The following is a 14,923-nucleotide window of genomic DNA, read 5'->3' as shown; positions in this document are numbered from 1 at the left end:
AAGGGTTCAAGAACTCAATGCTGGGCACAGCGTTGAGCAAAGCTAATTTCAGAGTTTGGAGAAAAGTCTGACCCAGTGAATAAGTCAGAGAATAAGTCTGACTTATTTATAAATCCCTAAAGAAGAATATGTGTGTAAAGGGACTTCCCTGGTGGCACAGTGGATGTGACTCCTCACTCCCAATGGAGGGGGCCCGGGTTTGATCCCTGGTCAGGGAACTATATCCCACATGCATGCCGCAACTAAGACGCCAGCAAGCCACAACTAAGGAGCCCATGTGCCGCAACTAAGGAGCCAGCGAGCCACAACTAAGGAGCCCACGAGCTGCAACTAAGGAGCCCGCCTGCCACAACTAAGACCTGGCGCAACAAAATAAATATTTTTTTTTAAAAAAGAATATGTGTATAAAGGACAAAAGGATGGAAGATATTCCAAAATAAATTCCTAACAGTTCATTAATTCCATCAAGAAGAAACCAGCAAAGAGCTTCAAAAAAAAATAAAAGAATCACCATGACAGCAACAAGGAACTCTGGGTTGAGCCCATGCTTTTGGAGGGTTGTACACATACTCACAGACAGGGTGTGAGCATGCAACCAGGTATAAACGCACAAGGCAACTCAGACCTGTGAGCCTAGCTTTGGACAAGCTGGAGGCCAAGCAGAATGTTAGACAATGTTTGAAGCAAAAAAGAACATGGAAAGCATACCTCTTTAGGACTTTGACATTCTGAAAGAGTTTTTTTTAATCTTTTCCGGAGAGAGAGTGGCCTTAACCAAAAATGGAAGAACAGATGATAAAGGTGGGTATCAGAGCCCAAAGCTGATCAGTAGAGAACTAACTGGCCTTGGAAAACATACACACTTGAATCCAAGTTGCCGGACAAACCTATAGATGGCATTCGGGGACCACTTTGACAAATCCAGAAAAACAGTGGGTTCCATCCAATGAGAGGCAAACAGACAAATGTCCCAGTTTTTAAAAAATTAGTAAAGGATACATTCTGGAAACCACATACTGATATACTTCATCCCAACCCCTGGCAAAATTCTGGAATAAAGTATGAACCAAGTAATTGCCCTTTACAGATATTAGTGGCTTAATATGAGTTCTCTTATTCCTTTAATGATAGAGGTTGTAGGGTGGTTATTTAGGAAATGCTATTTGATCTCAGCACAATGTCTTATGTTTTAGTGGAAAGAGCACAGAATTGAGGTCTGAACACCTGGATACTAGTCTAACTCCACCATTAGTAAGTTGGGTGACCACAGGCAAGATCCTTAACCTCACTGGGCCTCAATGATGAAAGATAGGACATGTTCTCTTGGGTCCCTCTCATCTCTGAGTTCCATGATTCCACACTGTAATGAAAAGTGGGCTGGGTGACAGTCCTCTTCAGAGGATGCAGCCCTGATAAGGCAACCACACCCCGAGGGCCATTTAATGCACAATATCTGGTGTGTTAAACTGACCAAGGAGAGGGCTTATTCCCTGATTTGCCCTTTATATATGTGTATTAATGGACTTAATCTCCAAATAATAGGAGAGCTATTGCATAGGGTCACAGAATGAAGATTTGATATAAACTAGATGGACTGGTGGGGGCTTGGGCTGAAAGATGAACTTAAATAAGTGCAAAACCCTCTGTCTAAGTTATTTAAAAATACCTACACAAGTTCAGGATGGGGAAGAGTGGGCTGAGAAATAGATGATGGGATGAGGGCCTGAGTGCCTGAGTTGACCACCCACTCAAGCTGAAGTGATTCAGTCATCATGTAGCTGCTCATAAAAGAGCTAGTGCGAACTTGATCATATTTAACGATAAGGATAATGATCACGGGGGACATGTTGAGCCTCTACATGGGCTCCCCACATTATCTCACTTCTGGGGCGTGATAATATTAGGAGATCCCAGCCCCAGGAAGTGCTGGTGCCGTTGCCGCCTGTGCCATCAGATTCTGCCATTGGTGTTCTTTTCAGTGCCAGGACTTTATGGAGTAGGACAGTAACAAACCGTAGTGTGTACAGAATGGGGCAAGTCCCACAGGAGGAGCCAGAGAGTTGACAGTGCTCAACCCAGAGGCACAACTAAATGGTGGTGTGAGAGGGAAGGAAGAGAAAAGAGTGGGTAAGACTGAGGCTCCGACAGCCTGCCGTCAATCTGTGTACTTCCATTTGTAAGTTGTGTGACTTTGGGCAAGTTACTTAACCGCCTCTGTGCCTCAGTTTCCCCAAAAGTACAGTGAGGGTAATCCTAGTAACTAACTTATAAGATTATTATGAAGGTAATAAATGAGATGTGTATAAAAGCCTACCTAGCAAATGGCAGTGTTTAATGCACATGCATGATGATGCTGATGATGATGTATGCACGTCATCGTGTACCCAGTGAGCACTTCCATGGAGGAGAAGGAGGTTCATTCTGTCTGACTTCAGAAGGGAGAATAAGACCAATGGGTGGAAGCAGGAAGGAAGAGAATCAGGTTCAACGTTAAAAGACCTCTCAACTAATCAGAACTTCCTAATAAAGAAGGGAATTCCCAGTCACCAAAGAAGCTCACTCTCTACCATTTTGTAGCTGGGGAGACAAGTCATGGGGATGATAAGATATGATAAATTGAGAGCTGCAAAGAAATCAGGAAGTATGCCAAAATGAATGGCAACAAGCCCTACCTTTCTATTACTCATCTGTTAAAAAAATCTCTGGAAGTTTGGATTTGTTGGTAACCTCAAAGATAGTGGATTTTTGTTGCATGCTTTTGATTTTTTTTTTTCTTGCCTCACAATAAGCAAGATAAAGAGCTTGGGCTTTGTAGTCTGATTCCCCAACTTTGAATCCCTGCTCTTGTTATTTATCAACTGTGCAATCTTGGATAACTTAGCTTACCTCTCTGGGTAATGTTTTCTTCTGTAAATGAAGTAAACTACCTCCAATCCTGAGGAACGAGAATCAGAGCTAATATATTTTTTGCTGCATTGGTAAGCATTATGCCAAAGTAGGCTGACTTTATAGATATGTGAGACAGGCAGATTGGAGCCTACTGGCCTTTTGTACCTGGCGGTGATGCGGGTAGTAGAGACTGGATAAAGAAACTCTGCTACATCAGCAAGCACATATGCCAAAATTGCACTTACGATAGAGATACAGGAGACAGGAAGATTCTGAAAGCCGTCCAAATCTTAAAGTCTTATACTTCTCACAAGAGGGGTAAAATAAGAAGGGATAAAAGGAAACTTTTCTGTCATTTGTTGAGAATATGCTGTGTTAGGTTCTGGACTCAATGCTCCACCAGATCTTCACAATGGTTAGGGAGGGGCAGGATTGATAATAATGAGGTTGGACTGGAGAACAGTTTGCAGTTGTCTTCTGAACCATCCCTAAAGCCCTTCTAGATCTATAGACGGTTCCTGGAGCTTTGTGCTGTTTCTCCAGAGCTGACCAGGACTGGACCTCCCTCATCCCACTGCAGTGGCCAAAGCATTAGGCCTGAGCAACGTTGCCCAAGATTCAGCTTCTGACAGAGGCTGGCTGGTGGCTGGCGGCCTTTCATATTCTCCATGAGAGCCCGCACCACACACACACACACACACACACACACACACACACACACACACGCCACCTTGGGTTGGGATATACTGAGGACACTGATGGATGAAATTTTCTCTCTGCCCCTCAGTGTGACGGAGTTGGGGTGGACCTGAGCAGCATCTTCCTTGAAGGCATTGCTATTCTCAACATTCCCAGCATGTACGGTGGCACCAATCTCTGGGGAGAAACCAAGAAGAACCGGGCTGTGATCTGGGAAAGCAGGAAGGTCGTCACTGACCCCAAGGAACTGAAATTCTGCGTTCAAGGTAAGCCAAGCATGAGGAAAATTGCTCTAGGTCAGTGGGAGGGATGTTTAGGCGGGTCTGGCAGCAAACTGTATTAGGGTCTACAGCAGGCTCTAGAAGCTTCTACAGCCTTACAAGAACTCGGAGATACACTGACTCATCATCCCTGATGCTGCAGTGTTTAATAACTTAATTGAGAAGAGAAAAGTTACAATAAGGGAGCCCTAAATGACAGTCGGTAGTCAAACTGTGGGACTCCATGAGGTTAGGAATCAAAGGCTGTTTGTGTCAGGGTTACCAGTGTCCTTCAGTAACTAAATCCAATAGTCAGTTTTCAATCTTGATCTTGCTTCATCTGTCAGCAGCATCTGACCCAACTGATCACTCCTTCTTCCTGGAAACACTGTCCACTCGGCTTCTAGGACTCCACACATTCCTGGTTTCCCACTGGTCACTCCTTCTTCGTCTCTTTTGCTGAGTCCTCATCTTCTCTCTAACCTCTTTATGTGGGAGGGTCCCCAGCCCTCTTCTCTTTTCTGTCTGTACGCACTTCTTTGATGATCTCATCGAGTAGTGAGACTTTATTTAAATACCACGTGAGTGCCAGTGACTCAGCAAGTCCTAAACTGATCTCTGACGTCCCTCCCCCAAACCTTCTCCACCCACACAGCCTTCTCCATCTCAGTTGATGATAACTCGAACCTGCCTGCTGCTTAAGCCAAAACACTTGGCACCATCCTCGATTCCCTTTTATCTCATATCTCGTACCCAACCCATCCAAAAATCTGTTAGCTCTACTCTTTAAAAACATCTAAGATTCCTACCACCTTGGTCTGAGCCACCATCCCTTGTCCCCTGGATTACTGCAAACCCTCCCAACTGGATTCCCTGCTTCTTCCCCCACCCTCTATAGTCTCTTCTCACCACTGCATCAGAATGCCCCTGGGAAAATATGTCTGTCCATGCCACTCTCCTGCTCAGAATCCTGCAGTGGCTCAGATTGAAAGCTAAAGCTCTTCATGTGGCCTAGAGGGTCCTAGATGGTTTGGCCTCTCGTCACCTCCAGACTTCATCTTCTTTTACTGCCCCCTCATTCCGTCTGCCTCTGCCATCCTGCCATGAGCCGACTCTTCCTGCCTGGAACAACTGGGTAGTGTGCGTCAGAGGCCATCAGCTACCCACCAGGATACAGGACACAGCTTTCTGAGGGTGCCCTTAAAACTACCTTCAGCCCTACGCCTTACCAGCCACCGCCACCAGCGAACCAGACGGGCCTCAATCAAAGTTCCTGGCAGCTCTGCCTCTTCTGTGGATCGGATGAGCAGGCCCCACTGATCCACAGGGGTTCTCAGTGGCCTGGTGAGCCAGAGTAGGGGTGTGGGGAGAAGCCGTATGTGAGGGCTTTGGCAAAGACCCCACCTGAGGAGGCAGGAGAATGGATTCAAATCCAAGTGCCGGCACTAACCTACTTTGGGGGATGTCGGTTTTCTTTGCCATAAAACCAGCATCTGGTATAAGAGTTTTGCTGACTGAATGGTTGGGATTGACCAGACCATTGATTTTTAAACCAGACCTGCCTATTGAAAATGAAGTCCTGGGCCCCAGCCCAGATCTCCATAATCAATCTCTGGGTTGGTTCCTGGGAACCTAAATTGGTAATGAGCTCCCCAGACGATTGATGGGCTGCCGGGTTTGAGAACCACTGACATAGACAAGTGTCCAGGAATCTGGGTCTGGGTTCTTTGATGTCCCAGGTGGTTAGTCCTAAGGCTGGATGTGATCCCACCAGTAGAAGGAGACAAAACTTGGCCAACCATTGAGGGAATGGTTACTGGCTTATTTCAGACCTACCTATTAAACAATCAGACTGTCGTATTCTGAAGCAAGGTCATCGAGAGGGGTCATCTCTACACCTGTGTCCTTTAAGAGAAGACTCGGGAATTTTTTTTTTCTCTGCTTCCCTCTTAAGTCCCCTTTATTTCAGAGTAAACTTTTCAATTTGTATAAATTATTAAATTGAATAATGTGTTCCTCCTTCCTCCCTTGGCAGGGGAAGTTGTGGGTGCTAGCAGGAGGGTGGGGAAGCATTGGAAGTTGTAGAAAGTTCCTGCAAACTTTCCCACCCCGGTGTTCCCACCCCAGCCACCACTCTGGCATCCAGGCAGAGCAGAATCAGAGCAGAATCCCCCTCCCCTCAGGCAGGGGCTGGGGGACGCTCTTGCTGAGGATGTTTTCTGGTTGGGGCTCAAGGACGATCGTCATCTTCCCTTGTATGTCTTACCGTGTATCTTCCCCTTCTTCAAGCAAGAGTAGTGTGTCTGCTGATCGCTCATGACCATCATGTACAGGAACTTTCTTCCCCAAATCCTCCTTTCCCACCCCAAGAATATGCTTTCAGAGCTAAAAATGCAGCTACTTCCTGTTCTTTAGATGAGGACAGGAGCTGATCAGAGCAGAGGCTGAGGAGGGAGTCTTGGCTTCTGGGCTTTGCAGAGAACGAACCTACAGTGAAAGCTCTTTCTTAAAGGGCCATGATCTCCTTTAAGATGAGATGTTAATGAGGAAACGCTAAAGAGGCAACCCATTTTAAAAAGTGGAAAAGCATTGGCCTGGGAGTCGAGAGTCCTGGGTTCCAGTCCAGACTCTGCCTCTCACTAGTGTATGATGTTGGGCAAGTCCTTTCAACTTCTTGGGTTTCAGTTTTCATTATCTGTAAAATAGGCGAATCTGACAATCATACAGGTTCCTGTAGAGCACAGGTTGCTTACAGCTCCACAGAATTAAGGCATGGCCAGGTTTTGGTCTAGTGGACTCCTTGAACAGAATTATATGGCAGGTTTCTTCCTTCTTTCGGTGTGTTTTGTCTCAGTTTATAGGTCAGTGGCTGAGAAGGTAGGGATCTTTCTCTGCAGGCTCTTTATTTGTTGGGATTCGTTATTCCTTGGCAGTTTCACTGGGGTTGGAGGTGAGGGAGAGGTCAGAAGAGAATAGTGGGAGGGTGGGGGTTTACCATAGGAAGTGTTAAAGGAAATGACAACAGAAAATGTTACTGTCAAATCTCATCACAGGTCAGTCTTTCTCCTTGGAAAAGCAAGCCAGGAAAGAAGGTCAATCAAGATTAGCATGGAATGAGTTCTATAAAACCATTGGCTGATTAGAAAGCAAGAAGTGGTCCTGGGAAAAGCACCAAGCTTGCAGTTGAATGACCTGGGTTTAAATTTAGGCTTTACGCTTTCTAGTCTTATAAACCTTGGAAAGTTACCCAACCTCTCTGAGTCTCAGCTTCCTCATCTGTAAAATTGGCATAATAATACCTAGCTTGTCATGATGATGGATGTCAGAGTGCCTGGAACATAGTATAAGCTCAAACTTTAAAATAAATTTTCTCCTCACCTTTAACGCTATGTTATGTTGGGGCATACCAGCTGAATTCCTGATTTTGAAGTTCTTAGGTTTAGCATTGCCACCTATCTGCACTATCACTACGAAAGAGGAGAGATCCTGCCAAACTCCAGCCCAGGCTTTGCCCTAGCACATTAAACCTATACCATCAATTGTACCTACTGCCTCCTTTCCCAGACCTTTCAAATTCCAAGGATGGAGGCTGGATATTATTCATCTTTTCCCCAGTGCCTGACCCAGTGTAATTAGTCCAAAAAAGGTTATTGGATAAATGAGAGGTACCTGGGCAATGGTTCTTTTTAGTTTTTATAATACCAGTAAGAATAGTGACAGGTATTTATATTTCATTTTGGCTTGCAGATAGTTTTGCATATATTAACTTAACCTAACCCTAACCAGAAACCCATGAGCAAGGTTATACCCACTCCCCTCCATGTCCCTATTTCATAGTTGGGAAAAACAGAGACCCAGAAAAGCAATAGGACTTACACAATTTATGTCCAGTGGTCGCATCAGAACCAAGTCCCTGATTCCTAGCCTAGCCCCAAGTGGCTAGTGTCCAACTAGAAAATTTATTTGAGGTCCTACTATGTGTTCTGCACAAGCCAGACACTCAGAAAACAGGAAGCATTTATGTTCCAGTCCAAGGAAAGGCTCCATATACACTTGGTTGAAATTCTGCTCCTCCTACAAGACCTACCTCAAGGGCCATCTCCTTCCTAGAGCCTATGGTGGCACCTCTGGAAGTGAGTCTGGCCTCCGAATTCCTAGAGCATTTAATTTGGGCTTCTGTCTTGACAGTACACTGATTATGGGTTGCCTTGTCTCATAGGCACATGTATCCTCATCATATTTTTCTCCTGCCAGTACCTGGAAAATGGGGAGCATGTGTTCTTATCTCTGTGTCCCCTTCAAAGCCTAACATCCTACCTGGCTCAGGTTGTTCTACAGAAATGTTTGTCGGAGGGAGGGGTGGGGGGAAGGCATCTTGCCTTTGGCCTGTGAGCACAGTGGGCAGTAGATTCTGGAGCTGGACAGGAGCAGACCCTCAGAGAAAAATCTTTAAAAAAAAATAGTCTTATAAAGAGTTCTATGCAAGTATTTGTGAGACTGAGAATTTAGTTTCATGGAACCATTAGAAACTCATTTGATAAGTAAGATGTGCTGGCTGTCTTCAAATAAGTAATTCAAATATAGCCTGGAGGACTTATAGCTGAGAGGCAGTGTAGAGTAAGGGACTGACCATTGAACTAGAAGCCAGAAGGCCCAGACTTCCCCACCACCAGCCATGTGATGTTAGTTGAATCATTGAATTTTTCCAAGCCTCCATTTCAACCCTTGCAAAATGCAAACAATTATAATCTCTCTCCATCAGCATAGTCACCTTGTTTTGAGAGTTAAATGAGATCATCCATGTAGAACACTTAGCAGAATGCCTGGAACGTGGTGAGCGCTTGATCAATAGTAATCAGAAAAATTGTTAAGTGATCAGTGGAAGGTGATGAGTATTTAGTATGTGAGAAAAGGGCCAAATTTAGAATTTCACTCTCTTTACTTCTGCTTCAGTAATTTGGTCTGGATTATCTTTCAATTACCTATGGTTCTAACAGCCCACAACTCTGGGGTTACTTGTTGGCACTGTGCTTAAGCGTGTTTGGCTGTTGCTGCCAATATGGAGGTTCCACCTGAGCAGCTGTCCGGCGAAGCCAGGTGAGGGTAAGGGTGCCGAGCCTTGAAGCACCGAGGGCATGCATGGCACAAGCTAGATCAGTCCCCCCGAGGCTAGGGAGCAAAGCCCTGGAAGCTCTGCCACTGGTTCTCTCCGGCCCCACCCTGGATGTGAATGCTGATACTTCCTACACATGCTCTCAGACTCTTCTCTGAGACACGTGTATGCCCCCATCCAGCCTTCAGCCTTGAGCCAGCAGCAGCCTTGAGGCTGTGTCACCCAGAGCTGGCTGCCTTACCCTCAGTGAGGTTTCTTAGTCAACCCCGTGTGAACTGCAACCAGGGTGTCCTAGACAAGATTCTAAACAGAGGGCAAAATCTCCCCAGACTTTCACTAGGTAATAATTTTTGCAATTCCTGGTAAACGAAAACAGGGAGACCTTTGGTAGGATATACATTTTGAGTCAGTTTCCCAGCAGCAGTGACAGGCTTTCTGTCATTTATTCAACACACACCTTCGAAACACCGACCAAATGCCAGGCACCAGGGCACACTGATGAGCAAAACCAGATCTAGTGCCTGCAGCCATTAGGGAGTGCGGGAACCAGGCCTCAGTAAAACAATCCCACAGATAGGCATGTAATTAGGATCTGTGATAAGTGCTAAGAGGGAGAGTCGCATGGCTACTCAGTACCCCAGCAAGGCCAGCCAGCCACTGCCTGGCTCACAGATAGGCTCGCTAGCCTGGAACTCAAACCAACTAGCAGACACTCACACAGGCGCCCTCCTGGCAAAAGCATACAGTCATCAAATCTGCCACCCAGATGCCAGGGTCTTACCTGGGAAGAGGAAAACCCTCCCACTTCAAAGTCAGTTGACACCACTACTTTGCAGGCACAGGTGGTTCAATCTGCCTGTGCACCTGTGCCCATGTGGATCTTCACTAATTGCGTGGGTCGTACCCTGAATCCCAAAGCCAGATAAAGGGACGCCATCCAGCCATCATAGATCCACCCTCCCGGGTGGTGAGCTAGAACTCAGATGAGACAATAGGATAATCATGAGTACATCGGTTCATTGCTTCTCAGGGCTCTCTCCTCACTTGTAGGAAACCATAACAGAAAGTGGCCAGTTGGGTTCAGGAGCTGTCCAGGGTTGTATGTTCCCAATTTTCCCATTTGGTGGAGATCTGACCAGAAAGACAGTCGTAGTGAGCAATCGCCAGCCACTTACAGCTTATTCGGGTTGAAAAATAGAAATGTTCCTAAAAAGTGTGCATTTCACAGAGGTCTCTCTGGCCAAGGTCTCACCTAGGGGCTGAGATGGAGCAAGGCTAGCGACCCCTAAAGAGCCTGGGGGGCACTCGGGGGGTGTGCACTGAGACGCCTCTCAGCGCTGGGAAGTAACCATGGCAACACACCAGTCATTCCTCTGCAACAGTGGCAGGCCTACAGAGAGACTCTGCTCTGCTTTTCACAGGAAATCACAGCTTTGTCACTCAGTCCCTCAAGCCACCCACGTTGGAATCAACATGCCCCAAACTCAGATGAGGCATTCTCTTCTCCCTCTTTACACACCCTCCCCCTTCTCCTAAAGCCCGTTGCCCACATCCCCACGTTCCCTGCCTTGTTGATGGCATCACCTGTTGCCCAAGCTAGAGACCCAGAGTCATGCATTTCCCGTCACAGCGGCTCATGGAACTCTCCTGTAATTATTTACTCACATGGTGTCTCTCCCACCCAATGTGAGCTCCTCGGCTCCAGATATCATAGTTCCTTCTACATCCCTGTGCCTGGCATGGTCTCTGAGACCTTGAAAGAGCTTATTAATATTAGTTGACCAGAAGCAGTCAGGGTCAGGGGCACCTGGAGCAGTAAGATAGGGAACCGTGTTTGATGGGATGAAATTTGTGTGTGTGATGCTCTTGAGCAATGTTCCAGAGCTGCTGTGCCAGCATCAGCCTGTACCAGAGGCCAGGAGGTCTGCCTTCCATCCTCACTGGTCCCTTCTCCAAGCCCCTGTGTGTTCCCAGCTGCCTCTGCATCATGCAGTCCCTCCGTACCTGTCAGGGTTGCCTGCTGGACTCTGCGGGTTAGGTTAGGTGTGTTTTTGCAGCTTCCAAATCAAGGCCACACAACCTGATTCTCAGATGCCTGTTTCTGTAGAAACTATGGTGTTTTCTATGTAGTATTGAAATCCCAGAATCACTGGTCTCTTAGAAATTTAGAGATCCTTTTGTTCTCTAGATAAGGAGAGGGAGAACCATCAAGGTGAAGTGGCTGGCCCTTGGCCAAACCCGGACTGAAATGCAGGTCTTTTAGTTCACACAGGCCAGCCCTCTGTCCACTAGAGCAGAGGTTGGCAAGCTTTTCCTGTAAAGGACCACATAGTAACTCTTAAAATAGTTAGGCTTTGTGGGCCATGCAGTCTCGGCTACAACTGCTTACCTCCAACCACTCAGCGTGAAAGCGGCCATAGACCACACGCAAGCGAATGGCATGGCTGGGTCCTAGTCTCCCTTTATTTACACAAACAAGCAGCAGGCTGGGTTTGGCCCTCAAGCCGTGGTTTGCCCATTCCTGCACTAGAACCTCACGTGGTCCACAGCCAGCAGCAAGGGCATCACCTGAGAGTGTCAGAATGTTGGCCAAACCTCCTGAAACCCAATCTGCCTGTCAGCAAGATCCCCTGGTGATGAACGCTTACTCAAGTTTGAAAAGCACTGCACTGGTGGGCCTGGCTGCTCCCCCTGAGGATGCCAAGAAGATACTTTATAGATTAGAAAAATGAGGCCTAGGGAGATTAATTGACCCGTCGAAGGTAACACAAACTGGAGGACCTGGGACTAGAGCCCAAGTCCTAGTATTTCACACATGGAATTCTTTCTATACACACCAGACCACCCACCCCAGCCTCCCCATTTCTGCCTGTCCCTGACCCAACCCGCATTTACTAGAAGTTCAAGTGAAGCGATCCTTCATTCTTCCCCAGCTGACTTGTGAATCAGGAGGACTCTGCCTCCAGCTGAGTGCCCCCCCACACCCCACCAAGACTGGGAGGGGTGGGTGAGGCAGAATAGGGCCTCCGGAAGCTCTTCCACATCTGCAGAGGGAAACTTGCTCATACAGGTTCAAGCTGGAGTTAAACTCCAACTGAATTCCTGCCTTAGGAGGTGCTCAAAATAGAACCAAAGAACCAAGGAAACTTTCATTTTTCACATGCAGAAGAAACTTCTAGACTGGCTGTCTGGCAGGCCTAGACATCTTAGATTTTTCCCTCTTCTGCTTGCCCCATCTTGACCCACCACCAACTCTTGTTCCCCTGTAGCAGCTTTACTATCTGGCACCTCCTAAGACCCAGCCCACAGCAAAACTCCATACTGGCCACACGCTCTGCACAGCCTGTGCTTCTTGATCTGTTTTTAAGTCTTGCAAGAAGTGCTTCATCTTCTTAATTAATCAATAAATATGTATTGGGCTGTTGTTTACTGAGCACTTATTTATGGGCCAAGCTGTTGCCTATTTAATTATTTAATTATTATTTAATCTATTTTATGGCTGATGCTAATGGGGTTAAGTGGCCGAAGAATACAGATGATACCCAGTAGAGCTGATTCAAACCTGCCTTCAAGTGCTCCAGGTGCTATAGAGGGTGCAAGCACCAGTGTGACATGGTTCCAACCTCCAGCAGATCCCAGTCTAATGTAAGAAATATATGTAGAACGATCATGTTACCACTAGCATGATAGGCAAGCGCCACGGAGTGGCAGAAACAGAGTACGGTTAGAGCGTGGGGAGTAAGAAAAGGAGGGGCTTTCCTTAGGGACTCAATCCCCAGCTGCCCAGCACTGTGCCAGGCACCTAGGAGGTGATCAATGAATATTTGATGTATGACTGAATGAATGAATGAATGAACGAACAAGATAGAATGTGTGTGTGCCAGTACTTGAAGCTGGAAAGGATTGGAAAAGACAGAATGAGAGAAGAGGCACATGAACTAGAGCATTAGCACACAGAAATAGCAAAGGGGAAGACTGGAAACATAGAGACCCTTGAGTAATGTGCCATGGAGTTTGTATATGATCCTTTGAATAATGGGAAGAGATGAAGGGTTTTAAGCCAAGAGCAATAGGATGAGAGCAGCACGCAGTTTGGATTCAAGGAAAAGGAAAGGAACTGGCAGCAAGGAGGCCAGTTAGGAGGCTGGTGCAGAACACAGGCTTACAACTCTGAGGCCTTGAATAGGAGTCAGTGGCACAAGAGGAAAAATGGACAAAAGCCAAAAGGAAGTGGGGGACAGACAAAGGGGACACTACCGTGTGGATGATGCCTCCCTCCCCACAAACCACCCAACAGGGTCCCCGCTTCTTCTGCCCACAAGCTCAGCCCTCTCCTGTCTGCCTCCACCCCAAAGCCCTCCCCATTACCAGTGGCTGCTGTTGGCAGAATGGATGCCTTAAGCAGGGCCCTGTGTCTTTTCCACCTCCGGCCTGCAGCCAGCACCCATCTCTTCCCATTTTCCGGACAATTCGTCCAACACTTGTTAAGCACCTACTTGAATTTAGCACCATATGCTAGAAATATTTTGCATTCATCATCTCGTTTCAGTCCCGTACAACACCCCTGAGAGATACTTTATAATTAGAAAAATGAAGCCCAGGGAGGTTAATTGACCTGTCCAAGGCCACACTAATTGGTGGATCTGGGACTAGAGCCAAGTCCAAGTATACCAAACCTGGCATTCTTTCCATTCACACCACAATACCCTCCCCTACCTCCTCATTTCTGGTTGATCTTGACTCAACAACCAGAAAGTCACAACTATCCTTTAGCTTTGCCTTTCTGGGTATGTGTGTCCCTCTGAGCTGTGATTCATTTGGTGGGTGTAGCTCTCTGTAATGTACCTTATGTGTGTCATGCCTGAGATTCAGGCTTGAGTTGAACTGGAAGATCTCACCACTAATTGATTGATTCTATTACATACACTGTATGTGGAATTGAAGCTTCTTGAGCTCAGTGGGCAAAGTAATGCCACATAATAAACCAACTAGTATTTCACCTTCAGGCCAAGAGAGTCGGCATTCCATTTAACAAGAAGTCTCCCCTGCGAGGAGCTGAGGATAGGCTCACCCCACTCCACGCCCCCTTCCCTGCACTGAGAGGCCCCACCATTTCAAGATGTTTGGTCTCTGCATTGAGTCCTTTATCCAGAGCTTATTTTGGGGGTCAGACTGGCCTTGGTTTGAATTCCAACTTTACCATATGCCAGCTTTGTGACATTAGGCAAGTTCCTCAACCTCTCTGAGCCTCAAGATTTTTTTTTTTTAATGTTGGGATAATAGTGTCTATCCAACAGAGTTGCCACAAAGATTAAAAACAATAAAGCTGACAAAGCTCTAAGCCTGGCCTGGAGTTTGTGTGCAGTAACAGTCATTCTCTTCATATCCTCATTGGGACCACCAGGTAAAGATTCCTGTAGCTCCACTGCCTTCCAAGCCTTATGGGATATTCTCACTCTTGGTCTTTCTTAGAGGCATGATGATGATGTCAGACCCTCCCTTCAGAGCCATTTCAGGAGACCATTTCTTCCGGGGAAATTCCCCACCACACAACTCCACCAGCACGCTGGCCCTCCCTTTCTGAAGCACCTGGCCCTTAGGCATGGAGGGGATTAGGAGCCCCCGTCCCCCAATGTACCGAGCCTTCATCAGAGCCCTGCCAAACCCGGGAAGAGAAAGCCACGCAGAATAGAGCCCCCACCGCACAAGCAGGCTTTCAGGAACCAGCCACAATGGCCATTGTGAGCACAAACTCACCCTTCCTCTTGCCTCAGTGTAGGGCTGCACAGAACGTTCTGTCTTCTGCACAGTGTGAGAAGCGGCAAGGCCTGCTGCCAACCTACTCTTGACCCAACCGGGCAGGAAACCCAGCCTCCACCTTTGTTGGAAGAGCTCAAACCAAACTCAAGGATAGAATGCCCTCACCCCCGATCAAGGAAACATAGGCCCAGCGGAGGAAAGT

At 46.9% G+C, this 14,923-nt stretch overlaps 1 protein-coding gene across 10 annotated transcripts in view; it reads left to right on the top strand.

The window, feature by feature from the left end:
* The window catches only part of DGKG (diacylglycerol kinase gamma), a 201,980-nt gene that overhangs the window by 164,097 nt on the left and 22,960 nt on the right, over nt 1–14,923 (top strand). For 8 of the 10 annotated variants that reach the window (XM_028491932.2, XM_028491924.2, XM_024124289.3 and 5 more), the window contains one exon: nt 3,677–3,854. In XM_028491932.2, the coding sequence (XP_028347733.1) occupies nt 3,677–3,854 (178 nt within the window). Of the gene's footprint in view, nt 1–3,676; nt 3,855–6,901; nt 7,235–14,923 lie in introns of those variants that run through there. The other 2 variants (XM_028491939.1, XR_003680567.2) reach the window with 2 other exon arrangements.

The sequence above is a fragment of the Physeter macrocephalus genome, chromosome 1 (assembly GCF_002837175.3).
Source record: "Physeter macrocephalus isolate SW-GA chromosome 1, ASM283717v5, whole genome shotgun sequence".
NCBI classification, from domain to species: Eukaryota; Metazoa; Chordata; class Mammalia; order Artiodactyla; family Physeteridae; genus Physeter; species Physeter macrocephalus.
This window is presented reverse-complemented; position numbering and strand designations above follow the sequence as displayed.